The sequence below is a fragment of the Aphelocoma coerulescens genome, chromosome 2 (assembly GCF_041296385.1).
Source record: "Aphelocoma coerulescens isolate FSJ_1873_10779 chromosome 2, UR_Acoe_1.0, whole genome shotgun sequence".
In the NCBI taxonomy this organism is placed as follows: Eukaryota; Metazoa; Chordata; class Aves; order Passeriformes; family Corvidae; genus Aphelocoma; species Aphelocoma coerulescens.
In genome coordinates, this window is record NC_091015.1 from 36380612 (window position 1) to 36394713 (window position 14102).

At 40.0% G+C, this 14102-nt stretch overlaps 2 protein-coding genes across 4 annotated transcripts in view; one reads left to right on the top strand and one right to left on the bottom strand.

Moving 5' to 3' along the window:
* Nucleotides 1-169: 169 nt before the first annotated feature.
* LOC138105679 (wnt inhibitory factor 1-like) lies at nucleotides 170-7674 on the top strand. Its single transcript, XM_069005796.1, has 5 exons — nucleotides 170-407; nucleotides 3149-3244; nucleotides 5090-5194; nucleotides 5600-5695; nucleotides 7262-7674. Exons 1-5 carry the CDS (start codon nucleotides 224-226, stop codon nucleotides 7369-7371), a joined length of 591 nt encoding a protein of 196 aa, XP_068861897.1. The 5' UTR covers nucleotides 170-223; the 3' UTR covers nucleotides 7372-7674.
* Nucleotides 7675-11765: 4091 nt separating this feature from the next.
* LOC138106439 (von Willebrand factor D and EGF domain-containing protein-like) overlaps nucleotides 11766-14102 on the bottom strand; it is a 36907-nt gene continuing 34570 nt past the window's right edge. For all 3 annotated transcript variants that reach the window (XM_069007035.1, XM_069007036.1, XM_069007037.1), the window contains one exon: nucleotides 11766-13743. In XM_069007035.1, the coding sequence (XP_068863136.1) occupies nucleotides 13723-13743 (21 nt within the window). In that variant the 3' untranslated portion in view covers nucleotides 11766-13722. The remainder of the gene's footprint in view (nucleotides 13744-14102) is intronic.

The following is a 14102-nucleotide window of genomic DNA, read 5'->3' on the forward strand; positions in this document are numbered from 1 at the left end:
ACGGGCGCTCGGGGGAGCTCCCAGCGCCGTGACACGGCACGGGGGGCGGCGGGGCGGGGGGGCCGGCGCTGAGGAGGTGGAGGAGGAGGAGGAGGAGGAGGAGTGGGCACGGACTGAGAGGGTAAAAGCGAGGGGAGGTGAAGGAGCGGGGCTGAGAGGGGAGGAAGCGGAGAGGAGGCAGGAGCGCCGCGGGACGAGCTGCCCGGGGCTGCCCTGCCGGGCCATGTCGCGGCGGGACGGCGGCGGGACGGGGCTGCTGCTGTGGCTGCTGCTGTGGCTGTGGCTGTGCGCGCTGGGCCCCGGCCCGGCCGCCGCCTGCAGCCCGCGCTGCCGGCACGGCGGGCTCTGCCTCGGCGACGGCTCCTGCCTCTGCTCCAAGGGCTACGAGGGCGAGCGCTGCCAGCACGGTAACAGCGGGCGGGGTGCGCCGGCTCCGGGGCGCCTCCGGGGGCGGCAGGCATGGGCACAAGCGCTGCCTTCGCTCGCTATCGGGCCAGCCCTCCGGCGACTAATCCCTCCGGGAAGGTCTGAGGAGCTGGGGCTTGGATCTGGTGTGAGAGGAGGGTAGTGAGGTGCCGGGGAGGACCTAAAGACGGAGAGGTGGAAAAAGAGAGTTAACGCATCCTTTGGTAAGGTGAGGCAGGGATAGCAAACTAATGGAGCCCAGCCAAGAGCCGGCGTGAAGACCTCACGTTGGTAAGCAGACCCCGCTGTCAGAAACGGCTGTGGGTCCGTAGAGAGCTTTTTCCCCCTTGGATGTTGAGTTAGAAGCTACTCACTAGACAGGCTTCGGTGTTCTATTCCTCCTATTGCTTTAACTGTGCATGCTTAAATACTCCCCTGGAAGTATGTAAGGAATCACAGAATCAGTCAGGTTGGAAGGGACCACAGTGGGTCATCTCGTCCAACATCCCTGCCCAAGCAGGGTCATCCTAGAACGCAATGCACAGGATTGCATCCAGATGGTTCTTGAATGCTTTTAGAGTCTTTATAGCATTCTAAGCCTCAGTAGCATTTGACTAGTATTTCTAGGTGCAATTAGTCAGGACTAGTCACTAACAAAAATCTCCAAAAAGTGTGTAGAAAGTAGATTATTTTCTGGGTTTCTTTTTATTTAGAATATGTTGTGCTTGTAAAAGTACTGTAGTTTACTTCCTGGATGTTACCTGACGCACGGAGTCATTTGTACATCCCCTTTCCACGGTAGGAGGCATAAAGCTAGGATGGAGTCTGTTCCTGTTAGTGTCCACAGAGAGACAAAAGTATTTTTGAAAATGCCACCTAATATGCAAAAGCGAACATTGGGAAGAAGAGTTTTAGTTTAAACCCTGTTCAATGTAACACGTTAAATTTCTAAATCCCTTTTTTAAAAGTTTAACTGTAGAGCTTGTGGCTATTAATTGCTAAAAAATCACTCAGTGTCAGGAGTTCCTTTGCTTTGCACGTTGTCCTATGTGAAGAGGTGATATAATTGTGCAATATTTGTTCTAATTTTCAATGTCTTTCATTTAAATTGCAATTTATTTTTTTTAACTCTGAGATGAGTTGCTGAAAATTTCATTCAGCAGTGTAGTTATTCATGGAGTGTTGTTTCATTTAAAGGCTGAGGCTAGCGGGTGGTAACAAATGATGTATAGCTAATGTGCTGTGCAGTGAAGATTAAAAACTATGCTATATGAACTGTTCCAAACAACTGTTGGTTCCTAGACATTTTGGGGTTTAAGGGAGAGGTAAAATATTGCTGGAGAGGCAGATCGGTTCTTGAGCTAGAGAGGTGAACTGTCTGGAATTGTTAGGGGAAACCACTGAATCCTTGTGCTCATAAGGCCATCAACGTAGAAAAAACATTGGGTAAATGAAGCTTCATCCCTTGTTCTGTCAAGAAAACCGAACTGAAAACTCTATGAAATGACACAGAAACAGAATTTTTCTTAAATCAGGAGCTCTTGTATGGCACTTCCAAAGAACTGAGAGCACCTGGTAAAAGTTAGGGAGAGCTGAGCACTGGCTGGTTTTTTCATACATGTCTCCATCCTTTATTTGCCTGCTAATACTCATTCTGCATGTACTAATGTGAAAAGTCCTCTATTCTTCAGCTGGGTTGCTTGAGAGTGCTATAAGTATATGGGGACAAAATCAGGGTGGTGTTACCCATCGTTCATATTTTCCCTTTTCTTCCCTCTGTTTCATAGTTTTCACCCATCCAGTCAAAGGATTAGTAGAGAACCCATCTCACACCAGCAGCTAACTCAGATGAGGCTCCCAGAAAGAGATGGGTTCTAAAATCTGTGTGTGAATAAACAAATGCTTTCTCAGACAGCAGGGCTGATTCAGTCTATGTTATAGGCAATTTATTTGCAATCTGACTGGATTTATCCAGAATTTTGCAAAATTGAGATTTTTATTTGTACCTTATCGAGCCTGTCCAAGCTGTCAGCAATGAAAAAGTTGCAGGATTTGTGATGATCATAGATGCTTTGCTCCCAACAGATAATTACAGTTATGAGAAAAGTTACATTTATCTTGGATGCTTGCTAAACAAACACTGTACATTTCAGAAAGGTCTCTGAAAAGCCAGCTGAAGCAAATAAAGGAAAAAAAAAAAGAGCGTGGGGGAGAAAGAAACCCTGAGTTATTTCTGGAGACGTTTTAGAGAAGAGATATAAGGAATAGAGCATGTAGTTTTTCTGAAGAGGAACATAGGAATCCAGTAAAGAGTAAAAAGTCTGATGTGTCATCTCAAGAATCACAAGATGCCTCTCAAGTTGTAACATCTTTTTATTAAATCATTTCTATTTATCACCTATTTTCTTACCTGTCATTTCTCCATTTTGGTTATCAAAAAGCTTTTTTGGCAGTCCAGCTGTGCTCCTTTTTAATATGGCTCTTTCTTCTGCCTGTTCTGTCCAGGCTCAAAACATTCCTTAGTTTGGAGTGCTTAAAAGCTTAGTATGGTGGAGTACTCCCTGTGCAGGGAAATCATTTCACCTTATCAGCAACGTAAGATGATGTGGCAGGTATATCTTAGAAAATAAGAAGACAGACTGATGAAAATATAATAATGTGCAAATTTCTTATATATTTGAATAGTAAGTTTAGTAAGATTCACCAATATTTATCCAACCTTTCTTTGTTGTCTGTCTTACAGCTACATGTTATCCAAAATGCAAAAATGGTGGAGAGTGCCTCCGACCTGGAAAATGCAGATGTCCACCTGGCTATGGGGGTAGATACTGTCATAAAGGTAAGACCCAAGCGAGCAGTAGCTTGGAAAGACAAGGAGTTTGAAAACAGACTAAATTAATTTGGGACTCCTTAAAGTCCTGGATCTGATGCATTTTGAAATAATGACCTTAATTCTGTAAATCTCTGACCTTACTGTCAAGACATGCATGGCCTAGAGGATGTGCATGCTTGCAGGAGGATGGGATGGAGTACATGTACTGAAATGTGTTGTGAGAGTTTTTTCCCTTGGAAAATACCCTGTTCATGTGCTACGTAAATATTCTATTCTATTTAGCTCTATAACAGATTCTGTCTAAATAATTTCTTGGGATGGTTGTATAGATACATATTTCTTCATTAGGTGGTTGAAACTTTTATGTAGCATCTGCAAGATGGTAACATTGAGGGCAAGTCACTGAAGATACGTGTGGCAACATATTGTTCAAACAGCAACATATTGTTCAGACATAATGGGAGATGACAGAAAAGGAGTAGCAAAGACCATTTTTATGGTTTTGTGAAGCCTATTGAATATAGGCATGGATTGGAAAAGGCAATCCAAGAAAACAGTTATGTTGTGCATGTACAAACTTGTGTTGTGAGGCAATGTGCTATTATAGAATCTCACAGAATCACAGACTGGGCGAGGTTGGAAGGGACCTCTGGAGGTCATAATTTCCAAGCTCCCTGCTCAAGCAGGGCTACCTAGAGCCAGCTGCTGAGTGCCATGTCTTTATGGCTTTTGAATATCTCCAAAGACAGAGATTCCACAATTTCCAGGGCAATCTGTACCACCATTTGGTCACTCTCACTGTGAAGACCTGATGGTGATTTTCTCATCCTTAATGTGGCTGGAAATGGTTTCCAGGATCAGTTCTTGTACTGCCTCACCAGGGATTGAGGTGAGGCAGACCAGCCTGTAGTTCCCTGGGTCCTCCTTGCCCTTCTAGAAGACTGGAGTAATATTTGCTTTCATCCAGTCTTCATGCACTTCTCTCTGTCACCGTGATTGATCAAATACAATCAATATTAAATACATTAACCTACATTGTGTGACAAAGTAATATGCAAACAAGCTTTGAAGAGCTTTTCCAGCTGTGGTGGATTTGTCTTTCATGTCCTTGCATGTTCAGTATTTGTGCAAAAAATCTGTTAGCTGAAGTTGTGCTCAATACTTGTGGTTGAACAAGATATTTCGACATTTTTTCTGCAAATTATCAAGCAGACATCCAAACTGTCCATTTTTATAATGAAGGATGGCTGTTTCTCTTCAGTACAGTGAAGGTGGTGTATAATATACTTTCATACTTGTGGAAGGAAGCATTTGGTTGTACGGAACAGTAATTGTGCCGCTTTCGAAGATCGTTCTCTCCACAGTTGATACCAATCGTATGTCTGGCATAAATAATGCTTCATTAATGAGGCCTTCCGGGCTTTGTTGTGTAGAACAATTCTGAAATGAGGAGGCTAACTTAAGTATTTGGCCTTTGGGAAGGCACTGCTTAACTTGACTGTAGTGATAGTTTCATTTGTCAAAGGAATATCCCCATCTCTTCTTCCTCTTGTTACATGAAGGTCCTGTCAGGTAAGAAAATACATGAATCCTTAACCACGTGATACTGGCTTACCAGCTGTGATTTGGAAAGCTTGATACAAATATGCATGTTAGTAGTTCCTGCAGTGTAGCTGATGAACAGTGGTGTTACTGGTGAGAAGTAGAACAGTGCCTTGCTCTGAACTGTTGAAATTTTAGTCTTTGCAGATATGATAAAACAAGTAGTTGATGCCAGATGAGCTGTTTAAAGACAATTATTTGAGGTCCTATGCTGCTTCTGAAATGTATGCTGTATGCTGTCTTCCACAGTAAGCTGTGAAGGAGGCTGTCAGAATGGTGGGGAATGCATCTCTGTCAATGGAGTGGTGAAGTGCCTTTGTGCTTCTGGCTGGACAGGATCAAGATGTCAGGAAGGTGTGTGTCAACATTCATGCAAATATTTATATTAATACTAAAACTGCAGCAACAAAAACATTTTAAAAGTATTAAGGGACTAATAAGAATGGAAATTGCATTACTACAGAAATGAGTGACCTACATTATGGGTACATACACAGATAAAATAATGTGAAATTATTTTGCATTAAGGTGTACAATGTTCACATTTAAACCAAGGTTCATAATACAGTACCTATATTTTTTTTTTTCCATTTCCATGGTCCTGGAAATGCTTTTGGAGTTAAAGAAGTTGAATATCTGGCCTAGAGGAAAGTGTGTTTTGCCATTTTGACTTGTATCATCCTGAATCTTTCATTCTGTCAGGATTCTTTTACATCAGTTTTATAAATCCTGCTGACTTACCCATTCTTTTTCTTGTAGCAATTTGTCCTCAAGGTTGTCGGAATAATGGAGCTTGTGTGGCTCCTGGGATTTGTAGCTGTCCAGCTGGATGGGTCGGTAGAGCATGTCACTTAGGTAAATGACTTCTGACATTTTTCATTTATCCTTTCCTCTGCTTGTTTGATTTACCAATCAAAGTGTTCAAATCTTCAGTGCCTAACAAAGCTTCCAGGGAAAGTATCTTTGAATAGTAACTGAGAGCTGCTTCCATGTACTGGGGCTCTTACAAGCATGCATAAGGAGTAGATGGCTGTTCAGTTTGGTCAGAAACACAGAACTTTTCCACTTTGAAAGAGCTTCAGATTTTGGTTGTCACCAAATTAATTACTAGGTATGTCTTATTGGTATTTCTGAAATATTGTCTGTAAACTGAGACCCCAGTACAAAGAACTGAAAATGACAGAAATACTATTGCTACTGGTGTGAGTTAGAAGCTTCATTAAATTTTACAGACATGTAAAATTGAAACTCACTTCTCACTTTGAGGATAAGTTGAAGAATCAACTCCAGGTGTTCTTAGAATTCTGAAAGCTGCCTGTAATCAGGATTAGTACTGACACTCTTGCTGAACAACTGCTTCTGTTTTCACAAACTTTGATTCACAAAGGCAGGCGATTATAAAGTCTTTAATCTACACTTCTCAGGCCTTGTACGCTTGTAACAGCACTGCCCTGATGCTAAAGGCAATAGTCCTGACACTACAAAAGGAAAAGGTTTTTTGTTTGCTCTCTGGGAGACTGAAAAAAACCTCGTGCAAACATTGGTTTTGAACTGGATATTGTAGGGGGCACGGTCTCTGGATTAAGTCCTCTGCATCTGATATTTTGGCATGGCCGTGGGAATTTAATCAGCTAGTGCTAGTTCTACAATATATATGGTCAAGCAAACATTAGCAAGTAACCTTTTGATGTTCCCATTGACCATCAGAATGCTTCTCTTTGTATTCATCAGAGTATTGAGATACAAGGTGATATTAAAAGCCAAGTGTGGGAGTTGCAGAGAACTTACAGAATGCTAGCTCCATTCCCTGCAGCTGCAGTAATGGTGGAAGTGTTCAGGTTCTTAATGTCAAAATAATTACTGTTCCCAAACTAACTAGATCTGCATCAAGTTCAACTTCTTTTGGTGTACATGCTCATAAACAAATTGCAGCCCCTGGCTTGTCAGCTGAACTGGTGTGTAGCAGGGGACAGCTGAAGCTGTGCCCACTCAGCCTTCCTCTGTTCTTGTGGGGGAAGAGGAGGGCAGTGTGTGAGACACTGATAGGATGTAGTGACTGTTTCCTCATGGGTGTGGATCCAAGAACTGGCTTGAATAAGTTTCAGCAGGAATTTTTATTGTTCTCTCACTTTTATGGGGGCAACTGTCTCAAAAAATGCCGATGCCTTAAAGAACAGAAATTATAGTATTTTAAAAGGGAAATTGAGCATGAATAAGACTAGATGTACTGTGCCTGTATTCCAGTGAAGGCCACGATGCCATAAATTGAGAGGCATTGCTTTTCAGTTCTTCCATTATGCTTTTATTTATAATGTCCCAGTGCAGTCACCAGGGAGCAATTCTGCTACCACAGTGAGACAAAGAGAAAAATGATCCTGTGTTGTGCTCAAGACATACTGTGTATCTGGTGTCTCATTTCAGCTGTGTGTAAACTGCCCTGCCAACATGGAGGGAAATGCATCGCTCCAAACGTGTGTAGATGTCGAGTGCCGTACTCTGGGCCACAGTGTACAAAGAAAAGGAAGGAATGAAGCAACTTCAGCCAAGATAAGCTGCATTTTTTTTCATGTAACCATACAGAGAGGAAGTCTGCCGCAGTGGGGGGACCTTAAAATAAACACGATAACTTGATTTCAGACAGCTTTTTGTCCTCACTATATTAAGTAAATGCTTTTCTATATGAAAGTATTGCTGATTGTAGGGAAGTTATTATAAATATCCAACTGTGTGCAGTGTATGACAAGTTTTTTCCTCATTTTTTCTTCATAAGCAGAAGTATTATGCCTTGGTCAGTACAGCTGACCTTGAAATAAAATTTTTCTTCTAATCGAGTACTTCAGAACAGATCTCTGCTCTTCTTTTTGATTTTTCTCCCCTTTGACTAGACTTATTGTGTTATAATTACATTTTTTAAAAGCACATGAAACAAAAATCCCTCAATTCAGATCATCAGAAGTGAATGTTAGTTCAAGTATAATTTGCTTTCAATGAGATTAAACAGTTGCAAGAGGAAACTTGCAGAGTTTGCAAGTCTCTGGAACATTACCAAACTGCAAAGCTTCTTATTTAAATCGTGGTTATCACTTTATGTCTGCTTCCTGTCCCTCCCCCCAGTCTGATCTGGATCTCAATCAGCTAAACAGTATTTAAATAAAAACCCCAACAACCGACCCTCCCCCCGCCCCCATACTTGTTCAGACAATTCTGCTGTTACTTTCTAAAAGCTTAATCCATGCTGATACTCTAAGAGTCCTTATCTTGACTACTTCTACAGTCATATTATCTGATCATCTCTCAACTTCCAATTATTTCTTTTCCTTATCCCAGTGAGGCAGGAAAATATACTTTTCTTCTGGAGACATTGATAATTCTATGCTATTCAAGACTGTGTTGTTACAGCAGCAGTATAATGGCAGGCTACAGACTAGCAGGGAGGAAAAGCTGTGCCTGTCACAAATCACATGTGTGGGGGATGTTTGTGCTTGCCTTCTGGAAATGTTCCCATTTGGCTTCATTTAGGTTTTGCAGCCTTTTGAATGGGCTGCAGATTGGACTGAGTCTCCTATGTTCACTGTTCCTTGTCTCATTTCTGCTGTTTCCTGAATGCTACTGTTGAGGAAGGTTTTGCCAAAACATGCTAGTCGAATCAGTCAACTTTCTGAATGATGCTCAGATCAATATTTATTTTCTTGAGACATTGATTTTCATTGTCTTCTAGATGAAACTGGAATAATTTTTTTTTTTGGTGGGAGAATTTTACTATGCATTACTTTAGTCCATTTGTCGGAACAACATTTTAACTGTGTTTAACTACCAGAAAATGTAGCTCTCATGGGCAGTAATTTATATGGACCTGTTTCTCCCAGGATTACAAGCCACTGAGCAAAGAGGCAAAGGTAATGGGGTCTTCTTAGTTACCAATTTTTTCTACAAGAGAGAACCCAAGCATGCAGAGAGCAATTGAAAGGCAGTGGTTTAGTTCCTGAGACTCCTGTTTCCTGTTACAAGCAATTGCTGTGTGGTGCAGTTGAGCTTTCTCCTGTGCTTTCTTTGGAGGCTGTTGCCTTTTGTTCAGAGGAAACCTGCTGCAGAGATGTTGTGAAGAATTTCTTGCAGGGACAGGGCACAACACAAGAGGAATGCACGTTTTTTGTGCTGCTTTTGCTGTGATACACTGGCTATTTCACACTTGCTGGTGAAAAATATGATTCTCATGTGTGGACCAAGACGATTTCATCAATGGTTCTGAATAATTTTATAATGATGATGATGATGATGAAATTCTGTGTCACAGTCCACTACATCATGCCATAATTTAGAAATTCAGGAGCTAGGCTGAATACATTAGGTGACATACTGCTTGTAGGGGAATGAATGGGACAAAAATTACTTGCACCAGACCCAAAATTTAGAATAAATAATCAGTACTATGTAAATACAAAGAGGCATAATATCTCAGTATTATTCCCAAAAAGACTGACTTCTCCTAATAAAGACAAAAGTGGCAGTAATAGTGACTAGAAAGTGGAAGAGATACTGGCATTGTCAGGAGCAAGAGACCAGGAGCAATCATTGAGAGGCTGTAACTGGTGTTTCTGAACAGGCCAAAACAAATGCTAATTTAGTTTTCTGTTTAGAAATGATTGAAGTAAGCAGTAATTTGATGCCACACAGAATGCAATGGTATATTTTAGAAATACTATTTGAACATAGCACCATCTACTGGCTAGAGGGTTTTCTGTGGGATTTTTTTTTGGTTTTGCTTTTAAGAAATATTTCTTCTTATGATTCAATTAAACTTTAAGTGAGTTTAAAAGTGATTTTTCTAGTTAGTTAGAGAAATCTTAGAATTTATTATTAATGACAGTCTGTGTCCCCAGATTATTATTTTTACAGTTCAACATGCATTTACTAAAAGAGCTGCCAGTAATTCTTGCCTTTTGTTTGTTTCCTGCTCGCTGGACGATCGAACATACTAGCTACAGCATGTAATTTCTGGAGATAGGTCTTCCTGTGGGGAGATGTCATACATACAGCTCAAAGGTCAAGAGAAGCAATACAGAACACACTAGCTCCCTTATTCATTAGAGCTAACTGCAACACCTTACGCAGATACTCTGGTTTTCACTTAACAACTGAAAAAAATTTAGCAGTATTGTAGTGATTGCATTTCTGATACTCTGTCTTTTAGAGTGTGCACGGAAAGGTGAGGTGTTTCTTCTTTTTAGTTTACTTACATGCACATTTTTGTTTATGTTTTTTCTTCTGCGCTAAGTGCTTCTGGCAAGAATGGATTTACTTGGTTTAGCTGTAAAATATCATTTGCTGGCTAAACTGAGCTGTGGGCAGAAGTTGGGGAAAATGACCAGATACCAGCATGTGACACCTTTATATGACAGAAACTGCATAAACATCTTTAGTTATTAGTAAAACTTTCTAACCTCTACATTTGGATTTATATATATGCACCTTGATGTTATGTTTTGAGAATTTAAACTTTGGGTTTTTCCATTTGGACAAATAATGGAGTGGGGGTAGACAATTTGTCAAGTAGCTTCTGTTTTTACACTTATTTACTTTAGGGTTTGTGCTGATTCTTCTTCATGAGTTTGCTTTTTTGGTAAATGTCAACTTGCTTTCTCTTCTTAGCTATGAAAATATATAATTAACTTTTGTAAAAAGAAAGAGCCTTTCACATAGGGCCCACTTGTGGTTTTATTTTAAAATCATAGTCAACATGACTATCTGTGGTATCTTCTGTGATACAAGCCCTTCCTTCAGAAAACATTAATTGTAGTGCATTTTAAAGACCTTTTCAAGATCAGGGGCAAAAATCAACATGCACTTGGGAGAATTTCTGCTGGCTTGCAGAGCAACTGCAGTACAACCAGGTAATAAATGGATGATGTACATAGGTATGATGCCTTGAAGTGGCTACCTGAAAACAGAGGCTAGACAAAATAACAGAATAAAAGTAGGTATTTATTTGAAGGGCCTTCAAAGGTACACCTTGGGAGTGCAAAGCCCACGAGGAGCTCCACCCAAGATGGATGCCAGGTCACAGGTTCTTCACACTTTTATAAGTTTGGTCCATTTGCATGTCAGGGTTAATTCTCCAATTATAATTTCAGGCAATGATGTCATTACCCCAAGTTTGCCCGTCCTCTCAAAGGCTTTTAGTTTACACATTCTGGGGCCTGGGACAATCAAGGTGTCCTTGAAGTACAAACCTAGAGAGGGTTTGTTATGTCTAACCAGCATGAGAGAACAGTAGTTAACAGGCTACATGGAACTTCAGAGTTACACACTAGGCAGTACAGGATTTGAAAAATATAAAAGTTAAAACCCAAGGCATCAGGTACCTTCCAGCACTCTTTAGTGTGTAAAGAAATCTTGCAAGAAAATTCAGTGAAGATGCCAGTGTACTGCATAATGTGGTAATCACTGCAAAATCTTCTATTTGATACAAGTTGCCCTTCATTCCTTCAGAGTGGAACTGTGTCAACTTAAACCCTTCTCCCCACTCTCAAATCCCCTAACTCTTTTGAGCCTAGTTTCAGGTTGCAATTCAAGCAGTTCTGTTAACCTCTGTACACAAGCCCTCTATATGATTCTGCATCTTGTTACACTGAGCAATTTTACTGTATTGTTGGCATGTGCTTTCTAATTACAGTGAATCTTGTTTCCTGTGTATGATGAACAATGTAGTAACAAAGTAGTTTCAACTAATCACATAATTACTGGGCTGTTTTGAAGTAGCTGTCTGGCATTTTGCATGTACTAATAATTTTTCTGCACTATGTGCTTGCCGGAAAACAGCAGAAATAGCACAGCTTAGCACTGAGCATTTTTAGCTACTGTAGCAAAACTCTGGACGTGCTTTTGTTCACACAGCTTGCATTTGGAAAATATAAAAGAAATAATTTCTCCCTTTAAAACAATTGAAAATAAATGGCAAATACTAACAGTTATGATTAAAAACTTTATTGTGCCTGAAATCCTAGAAATGCACATGTATGTATTGATTAAGTTTTGTGAATGAAGGATTGCACAAACTCATTAACCAAAGTACTATTAGCAGTGCTCCAGGCAGATGTTGTCTTTCTTTTTCACACAGCACCCCTATAACTGACACATGGAACAGCAGTGATTACACTATGAGATTATGTGATACGGGTGTGTTTGTACTTTAAAAACTTTTTCAGACACTTGTGGGTCCAAAGCATCATCCTGAGGCAGCAGTTCCAAGAGCTAGTCGGGTTTTGTTCATCGACATCTTTGTGAGATGTGAGAAAGGAAATGGCTCAAGAGGAGTAGGTTTTAAATAATATAACAGTTCCCAGATCATCAGGCTATCAGCCATGTGGATGCTTGATTGCAAGAAACTATGAAAACACTAAAATTTAAAATGCAAGTGGGAAATTGGACATTTTTAAAATACACCAGTCAGGCACTTGGAAATCCATCAGGTATCATTCTGGAATGATGCCAAGCTCTCAAAATGCCAGCTTACTTTGCAAGATGACTTAAGAAGACTATCAAAAGGTGAGGAGAAATCTAGGCACAGAGCTGCTAACAGCTATGATTTGGTAATCAGCATCCCAGAACTGCAGTAAATGGCAAAATTACCTCTATTTTCTTCCTGTTCAGAATTAGGGTATATAAATGGAATGTTGCTCAGGAGAACAGAAAGTCATGATGTTTATTTTTGGTTGAAAAAACCAAAGCAGTAAACTTCAGTGTCTTAGCTAAAGGGATGTTTGTGTCTGTTACCAGAGCTCACTTTGTTATGGCAGGAACTGAAATGTTTTTCACAGCTCTAGGACAATATAGCAGTCCTCTGTAGGAAACTTCAGAAAAACTGGAATTTTATTTTGTAAAAAACTATCTGGCAGCTGGTAGGTGCTAACAGTTCATTGGAGCAATAGGTAATGGAAAAAAGTCGTCTGTTAAGTCTTTACAAATACTTTCTGATGTGATGAGTATGGATGGCATGATGTACAACAAATTTCTCCTCTTATTAGTTCCTATTTTAAGATTCAGCATTACTGAATGCATTGTTAAATTTCCCTAAGAGGCTTGGGAACAAAATTTCCTCGTATTACTGACTGCCATCTCAGGGGCATAAAAGTCTTATAGACGCAGGAATAATTCAGAGGCTGGCTATTCAAATTTGTGACTGTAAGTAATGAAGTCAAGACAGAAAAGTTGGAATCTGGCTTCTGGCTGCAAAGGCTTGTCATAGATAAATCAGTCATTCTGCATCTGGCTGACTGTTAACAAGAAGGAGGCCTTGCCTTCATTGTTAGTAGCCCAGCCTCAGTTCAAGTTTCCCCTCCTTCCTTGCTATTGGCTTGTCATTAGAACAAGACTGATGTAAATACAAAACAAAGAAGAAAAACCAGTTCTGCTTTTTCTTCTGTCTGCAGCCAAATAGCATGTATGTAAACAGTGTTTATAAACAGAAGGTACCATTCACAAGCGCTGAAGTGCTACCTTCCTTGTGCTACCTACTTGCTTGAGTCACTCAGCAGCTGCTACAGTCTTGTTCCCTCAAAAGAAATTTCATAGTCCAGTTGACTACATCAACAAACTGCAGAATTTTGGGCTCAGTCATCAGATCTGGGAATTCAACGAAGACATCAGAAGCTGTGGGGTTTGTACATGAGGTAGCAAAAAACTATAGAAATACACATATGTTTTAATGACTACAAGATTGTTGTTTTGAAGCTTGACAACATTTGTGACTAATATGAATCTTTTAAAATAAGGCTTCTGAATATTCCTTTCATTTAAATGAACTCTGTAATTGCCTTCAACCCTTTTGCTATTTTGAAGTCTCATACATCCATGCAGCACTGCAACTGAGTTGCCACACTTCTTCAACCATGACGTCTTTGTACCTTGGAGAGAGAAAAAAGTATTAAAACCAGACTTTAATGATGCAACCCATTTTTATGATAAAGTTTATGAAACAATTTTAATGAATCTCTGCTGGCCTGATATGCAGAATCACAACATTAAGTTAAACTTGTGTATATTGTTTTTCTGTTTCATTAAGAAAATGTGCCATTGTGATCAATGTATGACAGGACACTGTCAGACTGACCAACAATATATATTTTCTAGACTAAAAATACACTAACTCTATGCAGGACATATTTATGAAAACATTTACATCAAAATTATTTCTCCCTTTGGGTAACATTTTGGAAATCAATATAGCAAACATTACAGTCATTGATATAGGATTTGTAGTTTC